General features: G+C 49.7%; 2 protein-coding genes across 2 annotated transcripts in view; one reads left to right on the top strand and one right to left on the bottom strand.

Moving 5' to 3' along the window:
- The window catches only part of Hdlbp (high density lipoprotein binding protein), a 70,243-nt gene extending 55,349 nt beyond the window's left edge, over positions 1 to 14,894 (top strand). Inside the window, exons 17-28 of the mRNA XM_032901675.1 lie at positions 539 to 757; positions 3,054 to 3,275; positions 3,352 to 3,570; positions 4,092 to 4,230; positions 5,722 to 5,876; positions 6,729 to 6,833; positions 7,056 to 7,190; positions 8,068 to 8,211; positions 11,605 to 11,790; positions 11,965 to 12,081; positions 12,325 to 12,453; positions 12,599 to 14,894. Coding sequence (XP_032757566.1) covers positions 539 to 757; positions 3,054 to 3,275; positions 3,352 to 3,570; positions 4,092 to 4,230; positions 5,722 to 5,876; positions 6,729 to 6,833; positions 7,056 to 7,190; positions 8,068 to 8,211; positions 11,605 to 11,790; positions 11,965 to 12,081; positions 12,325 to 12,453; positions 12,599 to 12,685 — 1,857 coding nt within the window. The 3' untranslated portion in view covers positions 12,686 to 14,894. The remainder of the gene's footprint in view (positions 1 to 538; positions 758 to 3,053; positions 3,276 to 3,351; positions 3,571 to 4,091; positions 4,231 to 5,721; positions 5,877 to 6,728; positions 6,834 to 7,055; positions 7,191 to 8,067; positions 8,212 to 11,604; positions 11,791 to 11,964; positions 12,082 to 12,324; positions 12,454 to 12,598) is intronic.
- Positions 14,895 to 16,459: 1,565 nt separating this feature from the next.
- Positions 16,460 to 19,875, bottom strand: part of Ano7 (anoctamin 7) — a 28,983-nt gene continuing 25,567 nt past the window's right edge. The window contains exons 20-24 of the mRNA XM_032901676.1: positions 18,950 to 19,155; positions 18,703 to 18,845; positions 18,385 to 18,475; positions 17,853 to 17,972; positions 16,460 to 17,671 (exon numbers count right to left, since the gene is read on the bottom strand). Coding sequence (XP_032757567.1) covers positions 17,597 to 17,671; positions 17,853 to 17,972; positions 18,385 to 18,475; positions 18,703 to 18,845; positions 18,950 to 19,155 — 635 coding nt within the window. The 3' untranslated portion in view covers positions 16,460 to 17,596. The remainder of the gene's footprint in view (positions 17,672 to 17,852; positions 17,973 to 18,384; positions 18,476 to 18,702; positions 18,846 to 18,949; positions 19,156 to 19,875) is intronic.

Raw genomic sequence — 19,875 nt, 5'->3', positions numbered from 1 at the left:
AACAAGGTGGCCGATGGGAATGATTGTCCCCTCTGCCCTCCACACGTGCCTAATTCACTCACGTCACACACAAAATGACTTTTACAAAGGAAAGCAAACTGTATTTCAAGTGACTACTGAATTTTGTTTAACTTTTTTTTTTTTTTTTTTTTGGTTCTTTTTTTTGAGCTGGGGGACCAACAGGGCCTTATGCTTTTGCTAGAAAAGCGCTCTACCACTGAGCTAAATCCCCAACCCCTTGTTTAACTTTTTAAAAATTAACACACAAGCTGTACATGTTTGCATTGTGCAGTGTGATAATGTTGATGTTGATACAGCCCTGGATCTTCCTGTGTGTGACTTCCCATTGCATGGGAAAGCCGTGTCTTTCCTAGTATGCTTTGTAGGCATTACCGCTGACCTCTCCCCAGCACGGCTCAGAGTGTCTCCACCCACTCTTGTGTCTTCAGACACTTTCAAGCTGTAGCTGCATTCTTTTCTTCAGGCCCTCTTACCACACAGCAGTGTAATCTCCTCCCGATGCTCTATTTGATTTCAGGCCAACATAGCTGAGGTGGAGGTCTCAATCCCTGCCAAACTACACAACTCTCTCATTGGCACCAAGGGCCGTCTGATCCGCTCCATCATGGAGGAATGTGGTGGCGTCCATATTCACTTTCCTGTGGAAGGTTCTGGTAGTGACACTGTTGTCATCAGGGGTCCTTCCTCAGATGTGGAGAAGGCCAAGAAGCAGCTTCTGCACCTGGCTGAGGAGAAGGTAAGCAGTGCAGTTCCCTTCTCAGTGAGGGAAGCCTTCAGTGTTCTTCCTTTGGGGCGATTCAGAAACAGCTCTATAGGTTCCAATCCCATTCCGGGCTGTGTTCGAGACACTGACGTCCACTACCATGTGTTGAGCACCACCTTATTCCAGAGACTTTCCTTGGCCCTTCTCTTAATCCCCCGTGGGCTGATGTCAGTGTACGTCTTTAATCCCAGCATTCTGGAGGCAGAGGCAGGCGCATCCCTGAGTTCCAGGCCAGTAAGGGTACATAGTGAGACCTGTCTCAACAAATAGTCTTGTGGGTCTGAATAGCAACTCTGATGCTTGCCCAGCACTGTGGGTTGGGATGGCCAGCCTTACAGGAAGCTTGGATGGCAGCTGATGGGGGCTCATTCAAGTTTGGTCTCTGGTTTTTAATTATGTTTTCTAATTACGGGGGTGGGGGACGGAGTAGAAATAGTTTGGTTAAATACTTCTCTGATCTAGAGTCCGGGTCCTAGCATCCATATCACTGATGGCTCGCAACCTGCTGAAGATCCAACACAAACCTCTGAAGGCAGCTGCGTGTGTGTGTCTGTGTGTGTGTCTGTGTGTGTGTCTGTGTGTCTGTGTCTGTGTGTCTGTGTGTGTGTCTCTATGTGTATATATGCAGAGATAGTTCTTTTTTAATCTAAAAAAGCTAGGGAGATGGTGTACCACACAACCATGAGGACTAGAGTTTGGATCCTCAGAACCCATATAAAAACCAGGTGGGCAAGCCCATCTGAATCTTCATTCATGGGAGCTGAGGCGTCCAGCACAGGATGGCTAGCACCATCATGCCATTCTCGCTAGCAGGAATGGCAAGCTCCAGATTGAGAGAACCCAGTTTAATATAAATGGAGCGGTAGGTAGTTAAGGAAGACACCCAGAGTTAATGTTGAACACCACCACACACACGAAAAATTTGTATTAAAAATTGCTTAGACTGTTTTCTACACAGACTGAACTTTTATTTCTGTTTTTAGTGATACTATAAATGAAAATTTTCAATTTCCTGTAGTTAGCATGTAGAAATACATTATTTATACATATACAAAATAATTATGAAATCCCATAACATCTTTGTATGTTTTTGTCTTACATGTAAAACTCACGTGTCTGTGAGTAGGCAAACGTGTCCCCCTAGCATCTGGTGGAAGAGGTGAGGGGCGGCCTTGCAGAGCTGACCCTTAGATGTGGTCTGCCGTGGGTCTTTTGCAGCTACTCACCGATAAGTACAACAGACATTCCCTTTCCTCCAGGCTCGAGGCTGTCTGGGGAATGTGGGTTGTCAGGCACTTGGTCTGGATGCACTGACATAGCCATGCGTGGTGTCCCGTTTGCTTTTGTTTTGTGTGTGGACGCTCAGCCAACCTCTAGTTGATTTACTTTTGTGGCATAGCCGGCCCAAACTTGAGATGCTTCTGCCAGGCTCTCGTTCTGGGATTGCAGGTGTTGCCACCACATTCATTTTTAAATAATGTTGTATGTAGACATCTTTATCTAAAAAGTAACAGACTTTTATGGTGGTATTTGGTGCTTTAAAAAAAAATTAACAAAAGTAAATTCTTCAAATTGTGTGCACTACTCGGTTCTTTTTTCTTCCATATTCTTCATGCAGTGGGTCAGGTGACATCCAAGGTTAGTCAGGCTGGCCCTGCAGATCCCTCTATTTTTTCTAGTGAGTGCCAGGACGTCTAGAAATAGGTCATACAGTGTCCAGCTCTTGTTGTACCCTGCTTTCTTGGTGTGAAACAAGGGCTTTATGCTACCGTGGGTGAGGGCAGTCTCAGCTGTAACCTTTATGGCTGGTGGCTCTCCCAAGCTTGAGCTGGTGAGTTGCTGCTGTGCACTGGCTACTCTGAAGTCTGTGGGAAGGAACAGGGTTGGCCTATGTGGAAGTATGTGAAAAAGTGGAAGAGCCATGGCCTAATCTCCTCAGGGCATGCACTCTGCTAGTTTGCTACCACACATTGGCAAGCCTCTAGTGTGTAACAGATAGCTTGGAGAAGTGTAGTCATTGCTGATAAATATGAGAACCAGGGTAATCTCTGCATCTTTCTCATTTCTGTGGAGAAAAAAATGACAGTCTTGTCTGGATGTTACCATTTGAGGTAAAAGATGTAATGATTTTATGGGATGTGGGACAGTCATAAACACAGGACACTGACGATGCATGAAGAGAGCCCACCTATTTCTCAGCACTCTTGTTCACACACTGTGGTCCAGGCAGGCTGTGTGGGGCAAACATACATGAAGTTTGTTTCTGCAGCAAACCAAGAGTTTTACTGTGGACATCCGAGCCAAGCCAGAATACCACAAATTCCTCATTGGCAAAGGGGGAGGCAAAATCCGCAAGGTGCGTGACAGTACTGGAGCCCGCATCATATTTCCGGCTGCTGAGGATAAGGACCAGGACCTGATAACAATCATAGGAAAGGAAGATGCTGTCCGTGAGGCCCAGAAGGAGCTGGAAGCGTTGATCCAGAACCTGGTAGGTAGCAAGCTTTAGTGCTGCTCATGACACTGAGAGAGTAGGTCTTCTTCAATTCCTTCTCTCCACATTACAGGATAATGTGGTTGAAGACTACATGCTGGTGGACCCCAGACACCACCGCCATTTTGTTATCCGAAGAGGACAGGTATTACGAGAGATCGCTGAGGAATATGGCGGGGTGATGGTCAGCTTCCCACGCTCGGGCACACAGAGTGACAAGGTCACTCTCAAGGGTGCCAAAGACTGCGTGGAGGCAGCCAAGAAGCGAATTCAGGAGATCATTGAGGATCTGGTGAGTGTCTAAGGGACCCTGATGTGGCTGTGGTCACCATTGTGTGTCAGAGTGAATCCATAGAATAATGACATGGAAGCACCAAGACAGCCGTTGTGTCCCCTCTTCCACGCACGTCCCTCATGGTCTTCCTTGTAAAGCCTTGTGCCCCTTCTTCTAATAGCCTGGTGCTGCTTCACTAAGTCTAAGGCACTATGGTCGCACAAGGTCTTTGCTAGACTAACGTGGCTGCCCACCGGTAACTAGTGTCCCATGGGCACCTTGCTACGGTGAGGCAGCACTTGTATGTAAAGCAGGTATTGTATATTCAATCTGTGTGATAAAAACTGCTGTGGGTTGTGGGTATCTTTTTCACTAGAACCCACTGCAGGAGACCTGCCTCTCTACCCTGTATACCCCTCCACAGTCTCTAGGTTCTTCATTAAAGGGTTATGGAACAGTGAGGAAGATAGAATGGTAAGGAGGATGTTATTACTGGCTTGTAGAATTTGACCTTTGCTTGCTCTTGTACCCTTTTTCAGGAAGCTCAAGTAACGGTGGAATGTGCTATACCCCAGAAGTTTCATCGATCGGTCATGGGTCCCAAAGGTTCAAGAATCCAGCAGATCACTCGGGACTACAATGTTCAAATTAAGTTCCCAGACAGAGAGGAAAACCCAGGTGCGTCTGCTTAAGCTTAGCCCTGGTCACATCAGTGGTGACTATCACTGCTCTTGGAGTTGTGAAATGAGTTGGTCCTATTGGTTCTTTCTTGCCTCGTATTTTGGCGCTGGCAATGCTGTTTGGATGCTAGCCATGGATTTCAGGTCCATCCTCCTGGTCTCTAAAAGATAAGACAGGGCTATAAAATTGCTGAGCGTCTAGTTCACTCTTTTCCAGAACATGGCTTGCATAGTAGTGGGATGTTTGCTCAGCCCCATTAAAAGAACCCTGCGTACACATTGCAGATATGTCCTCTCCAAGTTTCTTAACCACTGTCCAGAGGGCACCATTGAGGTACTCTTCTAGAATGGCTAAGCCTAACCATGCGTGTTGCCTTGTTCTGTTTAGGTAATTGGTAATAGGGCTTTAGTTGAGGGCAAGAACTAATGTGGTCACTTGCTAAGGAAGCGTCATCTATGAGCCTCTCTCTCTCTGCCTGCTTTGCATGTGTGAGCCACAGGGTGTGGATTTTTTCTGTTGATGAGTCTTTGTTGACCTGTGTAGTCCAAAAAGACCTTGCAGCCTGTAGTAGACATTTAGTGTCATTGGGTTGGTGTCCATGGTGCTTGTCACACAGTTATTCCAGTCCATTTTCCTGAGGATGCAGACCATTTATTAGGAATCTTAGACATACTGCTATGGATTTCACCCCTGAATAATCTGTTCTCAACATTTCAGCATTGAAACATGGGGAAAATTGCATGGAATATAAAGAATTGCCGTCTTTGCTTAGCCCCGCCTCCTGCTATAGATTTTTCTCTCTCTCAGTTTGAGTATGTGTTTATACGCTGACTTTGATCAGTTGTGGGTGTTTCCTGAGAACTTAGCCAGGCAGTGGTGGCTCACGCCTTTAATCCCAGCACTTGGGAATGCAGAAGCCAGCCCAGTCTATAGAGCAAGTTCCAGGACAGCCAGGGCTACACAGAGAAATCCTTTCCCAAAAACAAAACAAAATGACTTTTGACTTAGCTGTGGTGTATTCGTCAAGATCATATCAAGTATTACACAGTTTTACTATGTAATTCATAGTCAGTGTTCTAGATTGCTAGAGTTAAAGGTGTCCTTCAGAGCCACCCTTGCCTAGCTTAATCCCAGTTCTCCTGTTATTTATTTCCTATTCCTCACTTGGGTCTATGGGTTAATATTATCTGGACATTTACAAGATGGAGCTCCTCTCCAGCTAGCTTGTATCCTAATGACTGCCATGCCCCTTTATTGGGGCTTTTCCTTACTTTCTGCCATAAAGATCTTTCACAAATCTCTGGAACCCTGCCATTACCTGTCCAGAGCTAGGTCCCTCAGCCTGAGCCCTACATGGCACTGTCCTGTGGTGAGGGGTACCTCACAGCTTCCCCAGCATTAGGACTTCTTTGCGCGCCTATGGCTCACTCGTGTGTGTGATTTATATGCCTCTGCAGTTGTCAACTAGACTTTCCCCTTTTTTCCTAGTTCACAGTGTAGAGCCTTCCATCCAGGAGAATGGAGATGAGGCTGGAGAGGGCAGAGAGGCCAAGGAGACCGACCCGGGCTCTCCCAGGAGGTGTGACATCATAGTTATCTCTGGCCGGAAAGAGAAATGTGAGGCTGCCAAGGAAGCCCTGGAGGTGCGTTCGCCTGCTCTTTCTCTGCCTGGAGGCTGCAGGTCCTGCTCAGACGGCAGCAGACAGTACATCCTCTTGCTTCAGTCTTAAAAATGCAAACATTTGCTCTGTACCTTTCTTGGCTGCCCACACAGCCTAGGGAGGCCATTTCTTTTCACCAGGACTCAGGATTCTACGGTTCCTTCCCTGACAGCAGTGTTAGGGTCTCGCCTCTTGGGGCTGAGTCTGTAAAAGGATCTCATGAGCCGTGAGTCAGTGTGAACTCCAGACTCCATCTGCTGACTATGCATTCCTTCCCCAGCTGAAGTAGAGTCTACCACAGGTTTGCCAGAACCATGAGTCTTGGGTGCCGAGCCATGTAGTCAGCACCGTGGCACCACAGTTTACCAACAGTGTCTGTACAGCTGCAGCTTCTGTCGGTCGATGCTACTCAAGGGTAATTCTGAGGAGAATGGTGGTAGGCAGTATTTGTTAGAACTTGAGTGCAAGTGACTGAGCCACCTGTTGAGGAGATCCCCTTACAACCCACATAAGCTTTGACAAAGTTGTCACAACCACAGAGGCATGCTAAGAGTTGGGCCTCTGTGTGCTGTGTCTTCTTCCCAGGGAGCCTTGGCCTACTACCATGCAGAAGTAGATTGAGAGATGTAGGAGTCAGGCCTCTGCCTGCATTACCTCACACTGGGCTGCCTGTCTGTCCTGTCAGTGGTGTAGTGAGATCTGTGTAGTCTGTCACCTGGTTACATAGGTAGCAGGTTCTAAAATGTACACTGTTTCTTTGGGCCTGTTAGCCTTGAGCTCATGGGGCTAGTCTGCCTTCAACTCCTAGCCTAACCTCTACCACTGTCCTTGTAGGCACTGGTTCCAGTCACCATCGAGGTAGAGGTGCCCTTTGATCTTCACCGCTACATCATTGGGCAGAAAGGAAGTGGAATCCGCAAGATGATGGATGAGTTTGAGGTAGAGGCTCACTGGCGTTCACTGGAGTCTATACTATGTGGGGACGGGTATCTCGAGAGAAGGCCGTGGTGCTGAGTCTCTCTAGCCCATGTTGGCTCTGCCTCCTTTTTCTTGTTCAGTCAACCACTGACCTTCCTCCCAGATCTCAGTCAAATTCCCCATGGCAGATGAGCTTCCCCCCTTCCGTCTGGGCCTGCACTCAAGCTGACTGTGTTGTGACAGGTGAATATACATGTGCCAGCCCCCGAGCTGCAGTCACACACCATCGCCATCACTGGCCTTGCAGCAAATTTGGACAGGGCTAAGGCGGGGCTACTGGATCGAGTAAAGGAGCTGCAGGCTGAGCAGGAAGATCGGGTGAGCAAGAAGGGGGCGAGCTGCCTGGGTTTGGAAAGTCTGTGTGAGAGCATGTTCCCAACACTGCGGCAGGAGGCGAAGCCAGTGTCCCTTATGACCCAAGTCGAGAGAAGTAGATGGACAGCTTAGGTCCTACAGAAGGGATAAACGATGGCACCTCATCTCAGGACAGCAGGTCACGCCTGTGCCTCTGATGGAGCTCTGTGGAGAGCTCTGAGAGAGGAGCTGCTCAGGAACTGGGGGCAGGCTGGGGTCAGAAGGCCACGCCAGGAGCTGGCCCTTCAGAAAGAGAGTTTTTGGTTATTTTTTGGTTTTATTGATTTTTTTGGGTTTTTTGTTTGTTGGTTTGGTTCTATTTGGTTTGGTTTGGAGCAGTTTGGAGTCCAGTGAAAGGCAGAGATGGGGCATGTTTTGACTATGACCTGGTGCAGCTTAGCCATACACTATGGATACCCTTACTGCCTTATTGGCCTCATCTGTATACCAGCCCTAAAAGAATATTTGATTCAAACTGACTTATCAAATCCTGGTTAATAAATTCCAGAAAGTAGGACTAGAACTGAAACAGGTGGCCAACTGTCCTATCCATCTCGAGAGTCAGCAAGCCCGCCCCAAAAGCAGGTCCATACTAGGTGAGGACAGAGCAGGACCTAAGGTTCTCAAGCCAGTGACTGACAGGGGCAGTGAAACAGTGCCTGCCCAAGGCCTCCTGCTAGCAAGCTTGACAGTGTTTGAGGCTTGTGTTCTAAATCAGGCTGAAAATGGGGCCGGCCAGATACAGGAGGCTTCTCTTTAAATACACATGCTCGCTTGCACTCGTGAGCTTGAGCTCTCTCACTCTCTCTCTGCTCTCGGCTTCATTCCCGTTTTATTGTAGGCTTTAAGGAGTTTTAAGCTGAGTGTCACTGTAGACCCCAAATACCATCCCAAAATTATCGGGAGAAAAGGGGCAGTGATCACACAGATCCGATTGGAACATGATGTGAACATCCAATTTCCTGATAAGGATGATGGGAATCAGGTAAGACAGCCATCTTATTGATTTATTATGGTTTAGAACACTTGGGCACGTGGGATTGTATTGGCCCTTACCTTGGCCTGGGTTTGGTGGTGGTGGTGGTGGTGGTGGTGGTGGTGGTGGTGGTGGTGGTGGTGGTGGTGGTGGTGGTGGTGGTGGTGGTGGTGGTGATACTGGTACTTTGGAGACAGGGTCTCTATGTAGCCTTGGCTGTCCTGAAGCTCACTATGTAGAACAGGCTGGCCTCAAATCACATAGATTACTACCTACCTCTGCCTCCCAAGTATACCACCATGCCTGGCTTGACTTGGAAACTAGACTTAGGCAGCTTCTGTGGACAGGTGGACAAATCAGAGGAACAACTATCAGAGTCTGACTTATTATGAACTAGGGCTTGCCAGCTGTGTGTTTCCTTGAAACCGTTACCTGGAGTGCAGGGCAGTTTTAAATTCCCTGGGCCTACTTTGACGCTCCTGACAGGCAAGCTTAAGCCTCCAACTGGTTCCTTCTTGAGCTGTCATGCCTACACATGTACACACTGTGTCTACCAGTGCCTAAGACTTCGTGACCAGGTGGACAAAAGCCAGCCAGGTCTGGATTCCCTGCATCCCTATTCCTCTTGCTGTGGTCCCTGATGAGCTCTGCGAAGCTTCCTACTACATGTAAAACAATGTGAAGGGTAACCCACCTCCTCACTGGGTTCTGCCCAAGTGGGCAGAACAGTCCCATCCCACCTCAAAGTCTGCTTGTGGCCCGCCCTCACCTGTGTGTGTGGTCCTTCCCGTAGACCATACCTCTCAAGTAGCTCTACAGAGAGTGCAGCCATGACTCTCCTACTGACACCTCTGCCCTCTAGGCCTGTGCCAGCTCAGTAACCTTGATCACTGTGCCCACAGAGGCATCCAGTAGTCGCACTAGGCTGAGATCCCGCAGGCTGAAGTCTCCTTTGTCGTGTGTGTGTGTGTGTGTGTGTGTGTGTGTGTGTGTGTGTGTGTGTGTCATAGTGAGAACAATATCGTGTATTATATTGAAATGTATATAATTTGTTGTCCCCACTATACCTTGGCTCGTCTGTGAACCAAGAATGGTGTGTCATTTGTGTATGTGTTTAGGGGCACACATATGCCCCAGCATGTGTGTAGAAACCAGGACAACTTGCAGGATTCGGTTTGTTTCCTTTGACCATGTAGGTCCCAAAGATTGAACTCACCATGTTTGGCAGCAAGTGCCTTTACCTACTGAGCCATCTTGCCAGCCCCAGCATCTTAAATTCACAGCTTTTTCCTGTGAGAGTTTCACTTCCACTCACAGAACTAAGTCTGTGGATTGTGCGGCCCTGCTGGGCTTGGTTTTTGTGAACTTCATTTGGATCAGTTGCCTGGCCTTCCCAAGTCTGGACAGGAAGTTCTTAGTCTGCTGCCTCTTTCCTTATGCCTAGATCTCTTGCTTCCCTCCTAGGCTGGCTCTTTCTGATGTTGTCTCCAGGTACTTGTAGTCTTGTATGTTCTATCCATTTATTTTGGACTACTGTCCTGGAGATTAAAACACCGCCACATAGTCCCTGCATTGCCTGTTGCTCAGGTACAAGGAAGGCTGAGCTGAGGGGTCTGAGTGACCAGAGAGTCCTTTATATCATAGTCCCCGACCTCGTGCCTGCTTTCCTTGACCCCTACTTCTGAGACTTCCTCCACTTTATGATCAGGTATCTTGTCTTTTTCTAGCGTGAGTGGGGTGGGTGGAGGGGGAAGAGAGAATGTGTGCACATGCATGCACACCTGTGTTAATCAGAACGACTTGAGGGAATGGTTGTTGGTGGTTTATCCATCTACCATCTCAGTTCCAGGAACTAGACTCAGGTTGTCAAACTCATTGTCAGGTTTGGCAGCAAATGCCTTCACCCACTGAGCCGTATGGTCTGCCCCTCCTTTTTCTACCTTTGTAACTGGACCTGTGGCTACTTTTCCTCCTACCCTTCTCTAACCTTCCAAGCCCCCAGCATGAGGTAGGAGAGAAAGAAGGCTAGAGGGAAAAGAGGCCATCAGTCTTGTTAGACTGTTTCTGGGGGCAGTGTTGATGTTCATCATCAGATATCCAGTGTCTTGTCTCTGCCCACAATGACTTGACAAACCACAGCAGCAGAGGAAGCAGCAGCAACCACAACCTCTCAGGGCCCTGGCCTTTTTATCCCCTCACAAGAGTCCCCAGAATTCCAAATGTAAACTCTCTTCACCTGGCAGAATCATGCCCCTGCCAGAGCAGGAGACAAATCATAATCAGCTGCTGTTGGAGAGTCTGAGGCAGCCCCACATCCCACACCTGGGAATAAAAAACAGTCACATTTCTGTATTTTTAAAGAACCCCAAATTTTCACTACTTATCTGTTACAGGTTTTGGGAAGTAATGGCTACTTAATGGATGGTACTCTGTGTCTGGTTTTGTTTACAATTTTTTTTTAAAGATTTATTTATTAGGTGAGCACACTTGTAGCTATCTTCAGACACATCAAAAGAGGGCATCAGATTTCATTACAGATGGTTATGAGCCACCATGTGGTTGCTGGGATTTGAACTCAGGTCCCGTGGAAGAGCAGTCAGTTCTCAACCACTGAGCCATCTCTCCAGCCCACAACTTTATTTTTAAAAGTTCGTTACTTTTAGCCTGGAGTGGTGGCAAACGCCTATTTTCCCAGCACAGTGGAGACAGAAGCAGGCAGATCCCTGTGAGTTTGAGGCCTGGTCTATAGGATAATAAGGGCTGTCACACAGAGAACCCTGTCTCAAAAAAAAGATCATTATTGTTATTTTGAGCATATGGATGTTTTAACTCTGTTTGTGTGTGTGTGTGTGTGTGTGTGTGTGTGTGTGTGTGTGTGTGTACTACCTGTGTATAGTACTGAAGGGGGTCAGAAGAGGTCATTAGATTTGGAGTTAAGGATGTTGTGAGCAGCGTTGTGGAAGCTGGGGATTAAACCCAGGTCCTTTGTAAAAGCAGTAAACACTCAACCACTAAGCTATCTCTCTGGCACCAAGATTATGTTTTTAATGTTTATTATCTCTCTGTGTGTGTGTGTGTGTGTGTGTGTGTGTGTGTGTGTACGTGTGTGTGTACGTGTGTGTGTACACGTGTACATGGGTGTGAGCTTATGAATGAATGCAGGTTCCCAGACCTCCTAGAGCTGGAGGCATAGTGGGCTGTCTCACACAGGTGCTAGGATCTCTGGTCTTCTGCAAGTGTAGCGACCACTCTTACCTGCTTGGCCGTCTTTCCAGCCCTCTATCTAACCTGTGGTTTTATGTTAGCCATCTGAGGATGAAAATCTTCCCTAGGGAGAAGTCTGATGCGTTCAGCCATCTAGCCATCGTCTACCCTCTCCTCTGACTGCATTCTCCTTTTTAGCCCCAGGACCAAATCACCATCACAGGGTATGAGAAGAACACTGAAGCTGCCCGTGATGCTATCCTGAAAATTGTGGGTGAGCTTGAGCAGATGGTTTCTGAGGATGTTCCCCTGGATCACCGTGTGCATGCCCGAATCATTGGTGCCAGAGGCAAAGCCATCCGGAAAATCATGGATGAGTTCAAGGTGAGTCCACAAAGCCAACCGAAGCACAAGGATGAGAACTCGAGTCTTTCCCAGGGTAGTGACAGCCTTCAGTCTCCTACCAATGCTACTGACCATGGCGCCAGGAGGGATGAGATTTGGCGTGGAGGTCGAGAGTCTTCCCTTTAATGCCCTTTGCCACTGTGCTTCTTCCAGGTGGACATTCGCTTCCCACAGAGCGGAGCTCCAGACCCTAACTGCGTCACTGTGACAGGACTCCCGGAGAATGTGGAGGAAGCTATCGACCATATCCTCAACCTAGAAGAGGAATATGTGAGTTCTGAGCAGGCATGGTCTTTAGGGCCGAGGCCCAGCCATGATCCTGGGATGACAGCCAAGTAACTGTCTGCATCCAAGTGCAGGGGCAAGCAGGGGGGTGGGTGGCTCCCCGGTGGCTGTCGGGAGAAGGCTCCACTGCCTGTGGCTGAGCAGGGGGGTGGGTGGCTCCCCGGTGGCTGTCGGGAGAAGGCTCCACGGGCTGTGGCTGAGCAGCTCCACCTTCCCTGTGCTGCTCAGCTGGCTGATGTGGTGGACAGTGAGGCGCTGCAAGTTTACATGAAGCCCCCAGCACATGAAGAGTCCAAGGCACCATCCAAAGGCTTTGTGGTGCGAGATGCTCCCTGGACCTCCAACAGCAGTGAGAAGGTCAGATGGCACTTCTGTCCTTGTTATTTGCTGTGGGCTAAGCTCGTGGGCTATGGGGCATGGGCTGGAGTTACTTAGTTACTTAGGGCCTTTATAAAAGGGTGAGAACCACCCTGTGCTAAAGTTGTGTTCTCCCTCTCCGCAGGCTCCTGATATGAGCAGCTCTGAAGAATTCCCCAGCTTTGGGGCTCAAGTGGCCCCCAAGACCCTCCCGTGGGGCCCCAAACGATAATGATCAAAAAGAAACCTTTCCAGCCTGCTGCCCAAACCCAACCACACAATGGTTTGTCTCAATCTGACTCAGCAGCTGGACCCTCGTAAATTGTTGATGCTCCCCCTCCCCGAGGTCTCGCAGCAAAGCCTGGTGGGCTGGCCTTCTGTGGCTGCTTCCCCAGGCCTGGTCAGCACCCGCAGGCTCAGGGTCTGCTCCTGACGCTGTGCTCTGGGAAAGGCACGCCACTGCGTGAAACACTAAGCAAGGTAATCGAGCATTTCGTGATCACAGACTCCAGCTTCCTGGTCCACCCAGCATGTAGTCAGCACTCTGACCTTCACAGCAGAGCTCCACAGCGGCTAGGAGTTGACTTCCTGTGTCATGACCTCAGGAAATAAATTTCCTTGACTTTATAAAAGCCAAAACGTTTGCCCTCTTCCTTTCCCACCTCCCTCCTGCCCACCACCTGTCGCCCAGACCTTCCTCTGTTGAAAGCAGTCAGCTTCCTTTAGCTGTCAAAATCTGCTTAGCACAGGCTTCAGGATAGGAGGAAGGCATGGTATTGGACAACAAGAGGTCAGATGCCCTGGTGATAGAGTGGGCTGAGAGGTAGAGGGTGGCCTGGGTCCTCAGATAGTGCTCACTGTGCCCACTTTGGGTTCTGAAAGCATCAGGGGCAGCTTCAGCCTCATGATCCTATGTATCTTAGAGGCACAGCTGTGTGTATGCTACTTGGGTTCCCTGTAACTGTCACGGTGGACTTGGGTGGCTTGAGACTTTGGGGAAAGGGGAGGTAGAGACTGGCTTTTCTTTGGTGATGGGGAGGGGGCTCGACCCTAAGTAACAGCTCAACTTTCCCACAACCTTTTGCCTCTGCCTGCCTTGCCCAGACACCTTGTGTTCATTGCCTTCTTTCTACCTCAGCCAGTGTGGTAGTACTCTCACGTGGGTTAGTGCCACCCCAAGGCTCTTCTCTTGATGTAGACATTTCCGGTGATTCTAGGCTTGCCATTGAGTTGAGAGTGGAGGCCAGTGCTTTCCCTCAGGCCACATGATTCAGGGACTGGGCCAGAGCTGGGTGCTCATTCCCAGCCAGCCTGACCATGTAGGCTCTGGCAGGCATAGCCTGGATGCTTTATGCAGTCCTGAGGAACAGACTGAAGGGGCAGGTCTCATCAACAGAGGTGGTCATTTAGCGTGGATTAAAAAGGAAGAATGAAAACAAAAGACCCCGTGCAGGGAGCACTGCTAGCTAAGGAGAACTTTTCCTCAGGTACAAGAGTTAATTTTTGGACCACTGGCCTCCAGCTAGCTTGGCTGCAGGCCAACCTCACCAAGAAGTGGTCCCAAGTTCAGAGGACCCCTGTTAGGCTGTGGAAACTGAGGACAGATCTTTTATCTCCAGGTCATCTGATAACTAGCAACATGTCCAGTCCCAGATTCTTGGGTTACTAGAAAAGCCAGCCTGTGCCCATCTCATGGCCTTCCCTGAGAACTGTCACTTCTACTATGACACCTTTTCCCCAAGTCTTTCACTCCCCTATTTAATAACTCAGGCTTGGCTACCTGTCCTCTCTAATCCTCAGTGGATCCAGAATGGCTTTCCCAAGTCTAGCTTCTGTCCCCTGTAGATGACAGTCCCACACGTACCCTTAGAGGAACGGTTCCAAGATGGGAAAGGAACACCTACTTGCTCAGTAGGCTGGCAGCTGGAGCAGGTGGGTGAGGCGGGGCGCCTTTACCTGCAGCTGGCTCTTCTCTCATCTGCATGAGATTGGGGACACCTTGCTTCCCTCCAGCCCCCTCTTCATCTTCATTGTCATCCTACAACACCCAGTCTCTCCCTCCACCAGAAGGTAAAGTTTAAATTCTCACCACAGGATCTTGCACATCTCCTTTTATTGCTAAGTCTGTAGATGTTAGCCCTATCCTAAGCTGTTCAGGGTCTCACTCCTTTTCTCTGATTGTTAATGAGGACTATGAAATTGACTGTACCCAGGTCACCTCTCTGCAGCCTCCAAGACATTGAGGAGCCTAGGGCAGGGGTGGGGAGTGTCTTTTCCTCCTTGTTGAATGTCTTCCATGTCCTGTGTTTCCATAGCTACATCCGTCCCTTGGCCTTAACTTTGGAATTTGGAGATTATATGCAAACATGTGTAAAGGCTCATGAATATGGATGACACTGGAATTTTATAAATTCTAAAATAAAACCCGAAACCAGACGCAGTGCAATGGAGCTCCTTTTATTCCGTGTATGCGCTTTCCTGTGACTGAGTGGTGACAGTGTCCCTGGACGGTTCCCTAGTACACGGTGTGATTCTCTAGCATTTCTTAGCACTGCCCCTTCCAATGACCTGGCCATTGTGTCTCCATGAAGAAGTCTCACCTGCCCCTGTACCTTGGCCTGACCTCCCGGCCCAGTCGGCAGCTGCCCCAGAGCTGCTGCTGAGACAGCTTTGTTCAGGGAGCAGCACGGCCTTTACAAAACCTGCCACATCCACAGTTTTGTGAGTTTTCTGTTGACATTCCTATGACAGGCTCCCGGCACCCAGGCTGAGGTTGGGTCTGGGAACAGGTACCAGATCATGGGCTGTGAGAAGGAAGGGGTGGAGAGAGATGAGCATGGGTAATTAGGGAAAGCTACTATATCGCCCATGTGATAGAAAGTACTGTTGGAGGGCTAAAGCAAGAGACTAGCCTGGCACCTCTGCTGCTGAGAAGGCTGGCGCCAGCATCTCCACCCAGAATATGCAGTCTGCAGCTAGGCACACATCTGCACACCACAGTGAGTCCACTTTCAGGTCCCAGCAGCCAACACGCTCCTATATTATTGTAGACAAGACCCTGTTGTCCAGTATAAGTCACTGGGAGTCTATGGGTCACTCCCGAGTGACCTATAGGAGTCTATAGGTTGTCCTAGGGGTGAGGCATACATAGGCCCAGGCCACCCTCTGTTGGTCTCAGCAGTGTGTTTACTGAGATTCCTTTGGTTAAAAGCAAGTTCTGGTCTCTGTTCTGGCGAGTTGGATATTTTAGAGGTAGAGCCAGTGAAATGAATTAGCAGTAAAAGTGAGTGCCGCATGCATTAGTGTTGCTGTGGTTTTTTAAAAAACTCAACTTGCAAAAGAAGGTTGATTCTGACTTATGGTTCCAGAGGGTTAAAGCCTGTAATGGTAGAGGTGGCATTATCAGCAGGATGAAAGCTCACATCTTGACCCATAATCGATGAAGCACAGAGCACCACCCGGAACGGCTCCCTCTTGTTAAAACTTCCACCAGCCAAGCTGTACCACCAAACTTCCCCAGAGAGCGTCACCAAATGAGAAGGAAGTATTCAAATGCCATATGAGACGTTTTCCATCTGAACCATTACACTGCCCAAACCTGGCCGGACTCAGTCCCGAGAGCCCGCAGTGGGAGACCTGGCTCCTCAGAGTTGTCCCCTGACTCCCACACCCAGCCTCATGTGTACTTCAAATGCCTCACGTACAGCAATGGAGCTTAAAGACCATAAAAAAACAAAAAACAAACAAACAAAAAAAAAAAACCAGTACATATGGGTCATGGAATAAAGGCTTTATTACTCCCTAGCAAATGCAGTCGTTGAACTGGCTAGGTTGCCCAGTGGTCAGGCCACAGCTTCAATGTGCAGCCTCAGTCTGTGTCAGATGTCAGAGTGAGCACAGCCACAGCTGAGAGGAGGAGTTGCCAGAGTTAAGTGGAGGGGATGGGGGCGGCATAGTTTAGGAAAGCGTTTTTCAAAGGGAGTATGTATCTTTGGCCCTTCCAAAACTGGGTGTCCCTCTCATCACCAGTCCTAACAACCCTACGGCAATGAGCACGGAGAAGCAGTGACTTTGAGACCTTCATTCCAGCATGGTTGAATAGCAGGAACACTGGGGGTGGGGGGGGATAGGCCCACTAGGTGTCATAGGTGTCACAGGAATCTGGTTTTTGTTTCCACTATAAGGGTTGTAAGCCTTCATTCCCAGCCCTCCCCCTCAGTGCTTGCTGTGTGCTGAGTTTCTGGCCCAACACTGGAAGGCACACAGGTACAGGGGATACTGCAGAGGCCCTTGATCTGTCAAGATAAAGAACTCATAGACAGGCCTTGGGAAGATAGGTGTGGAAGGAAGAGTAGTAAATAAGCCTAGAATGGTGGCTTGGGACTCATGATGTCAGGTCTAAGAGCCAGGTGTGTCGGGTAATGACCATGTAAGGAAAGGCAGATGGTGGGTCTAGAGGGGTAATCTGACCCTATACTACCACAAGGAATGCTGTAAAAGAACTGAACAAAGCCCTGAGAAGGCAGGGACCCCAGAGTCTTAACCTTTCAATTGGTTATGCCATGGTGGGGGGCAGAGGGGAGATCTCATGTCCACAGTGAAGCCACTTCCTCATCACTAAGGTACAGAGGGCCCTCAACCTTTGGTTTAGGGATGGGAAAGTCATTAGTGATACTAGGGATAGGATAGGTGAAGCAAAGGAAGAACAAGATTTTCTCTGAGTGCAATGGTCCGCAAAACTGAGAAGCCACAGAAGCCAGCATTTCAAACAGCCCTTTTGCTTTTTGACATGGGGGGGTGCACAGGGGGATGGGACACAAGTTATTGGCTCAGTGGGACTTAGGAATGGCAGTAGGGGCTATCCCCTAAGGCCAGCAGATATCTCTAAGCACTGCTGCTCCAGATCGGTAAGGAACATCTAGCAGGGGTAGTGACCAATCAGAATGTGTGAGCAGAGGACGGTGGCAGCCAAGGGTCATGGTTATTCTAAACCAAGAGTGGGGATGAGTTGAGCTGGGGCCAGGAGCACAGCCATGGTCTCCAAAAGACAGTAGTGAACAGTCTTCCAGGCAAGTTGTCAGCCTCCAGGAACCCCTACTATGACCTCAGAGAAGGAGGGAAGGTGGTCACAAGTCCATGGACCCTAGGCTGGAAGACCCAGACTGGGCTCTGAGCTTGGAGGCTGGTCATCCTTCACTCCTGTTGCTCCAAGGAGAGCCTGTCTCAAAGAAAGTGAATTGTCTGCTTGAAGCGACTGTAAATAACCCCTCCGTCCTTCACCCACTTGGTAGATGTTCTGCCAGGATCGACTAGGCAGACATTAAGGTCTGTGCTTTAGTCATGCACCCTGAGTGTGAGGGACAGGGCTGTAAGGCCAACACGGCGGCTTGGGTGCTCACCTCATTCTCAGCCAGTGCCTGTTTAGCCAAGTAGTATTCCCGCTTCACCTTGATCTCCACAGATTCTGGGATGTCAGGAACCAAGAGATCCAGGAAACGGCCAGTAGAGAACACCACATGCTGGGGATAGAAGCCCCGCCCCAACCCTCTTAAAAAAAAAGCCCAGACTAGCCTTCAGAGTACCAAGTAGGCTGCCCAGGCGAGCGGAACTGGGGTTACCGGGCAGGAGAGGACAAAACAGAAGAGCAGGGGCCTTGATGAGAGACCAGCCAGCCCTTCAGAGTTCCCATAGCACCTTGCAATCTGCAAAGCATTCAGTGGCTAGCCCAGGAGCCAGGGACAGAGGCCAGCAAGGGAAAGTAAGACAGAATTTTGTTTTGCCTGGAAAATAGAATGGGAGTTCTGTTGGTCATACCGACCCCTCCCATGCCACAGGCTTAGGTTAGGCAAAGCAAGTCAGGGCATCAAGTTAAGTACAGGGGCCAGCGAGAGAATGGGAGTCATTGGAAGAGCTTTCTGATGCCTTAGATACCTCAAACACGATGACAAAGGCCAGGCGGATGGCCAGGAGAGTCCAGTAAGTTGGGGAATAGTGTCCGTCATCATCCCGGAAAGCCCGGTACCTGCCAGAGACACAAGACTTGGTAGCTCCCTAGGCTTGAGCTGTAGCTGGCAAATGGGCCATTTGATTCAGTCTATTTCCCCTACTCTGCCTCTTTGGTGCGGTACATGCGTGAGAGATCGTGTTGAAAGCCAAACAACAAAAACGTACATCTCCGGGGAATGGGGAGCGGAAGGGATAAGTCAATAGTACAAAAAGCAAAGTCCGCACCCTCGGACTCCGCCTCACCGGCAAGTGCGGTTGTGTGCCGAGGTGAAGGTGGGCGGCGCACGCGCCAGCGTGAAATTGAGGAAGCCACGCAGGTCAGGGGCGCGCGTCCAGCTGTAGTAGACACGCGGCAGGAAGTCGGAGGAAAAGGCCAGTAGGAAAGCCTGCGGAGGAGGGGTCAGAGTGAGATCAGCACCACCACCACCGCCACCACCACCACCACCCACCACCGCCCAGCACCATCCCGCAGGGCGGGCCAGGCGCTCACATTGCTGATGACCGCGAGATGGGTGAGGCCCGCTAGGATGTGGAACCAGATGCCGATGTCCTGGGCGCGCTCCGCTACGGGACGCCGGTACTCGCACACAAACTTGCGCGCATCCAGGCGGATCTCCACCCAGTTGTTGAGTAGGGCAAAAAGCGGCGCCAGCGGGCAGGCGGCCACAAAGATGGTGACGAACCCAAACTGCAGCACTACAGAGCAGGAGTGGCAACTGGCTGGAGCTGGTAAACCTCTCAGACCACCCGTGGCGGGGGGCGGGGGTGGTATGGAAAAGGGACGCCTAGCTTGCCCATCCGGCTGTCTGGGCAGTTCATTTCACCCCATTTCTTCCTCTCCTGTTGTAGTCAATGCAAGGGATACTGACTGCCCCTGGGTCTCGGGAGCTGTGATGTGCACTGCTCTGATCTTGGTGCTCCTGCATGGCCTTGGCCACCCAGTACACCCGAAGTCAGGAACTCTTTTTTTTTTTTTTTTTTTTTTTTTTTCTTTTTTTCGGGGCTGGGGACCGAACCCAGGGAACTGGGGACCGAACCCAGGGTAGGAACTCTTAATGGCAGGAAGGAAAGCAAAACCTGCTTCTGGCTTTAAAACTGTCATCCCCGTTTATCCCCAGGGTTTTTGGTAAAATTGCTAGGGAGTTCATTGGCCATTGTCCAGGGCATGAGGATACATAATATCAACCAGCTCCGGGTAAGCTCCCCTTTTTATAAGTCCGCAGAATGATTCTGCAACTGTTACTGGTTCTACTTTGCTTGCCAAGGAAGGTCAGGCACTCTGCAAGTTATGACTATGCCCAATCTCCCTCGTGTTAGCCAGACAAAACCCTGCACTTAAAGCCATCTCACCCTTCAAGCCATAGGTATGGGCCACCACTTGGCTGGCTGTTTCACAACCGAGGAAATCGCTGGAGA

This window comes from Rattus rattus, chromosome 4 (genome assembly GCF_011064425.1).
Source record: "Rattus rattus isolate New Zealand chromosome 4, Rrattus_CSIRO_v1, whole genome shotgun sequence".
NCBI classification, from domain to species: domain Eukaryota; kingdom Metazoa; phylum Chordata; class Mammalia; order Rodentia; family Muridae; genus Rattus; species Rattus rattus.
The sequence above is the reverse complement of the archived record's forward strand: the minus strand, read 5'-3'. Positions and strand labels throughout refer to the sequence as shown.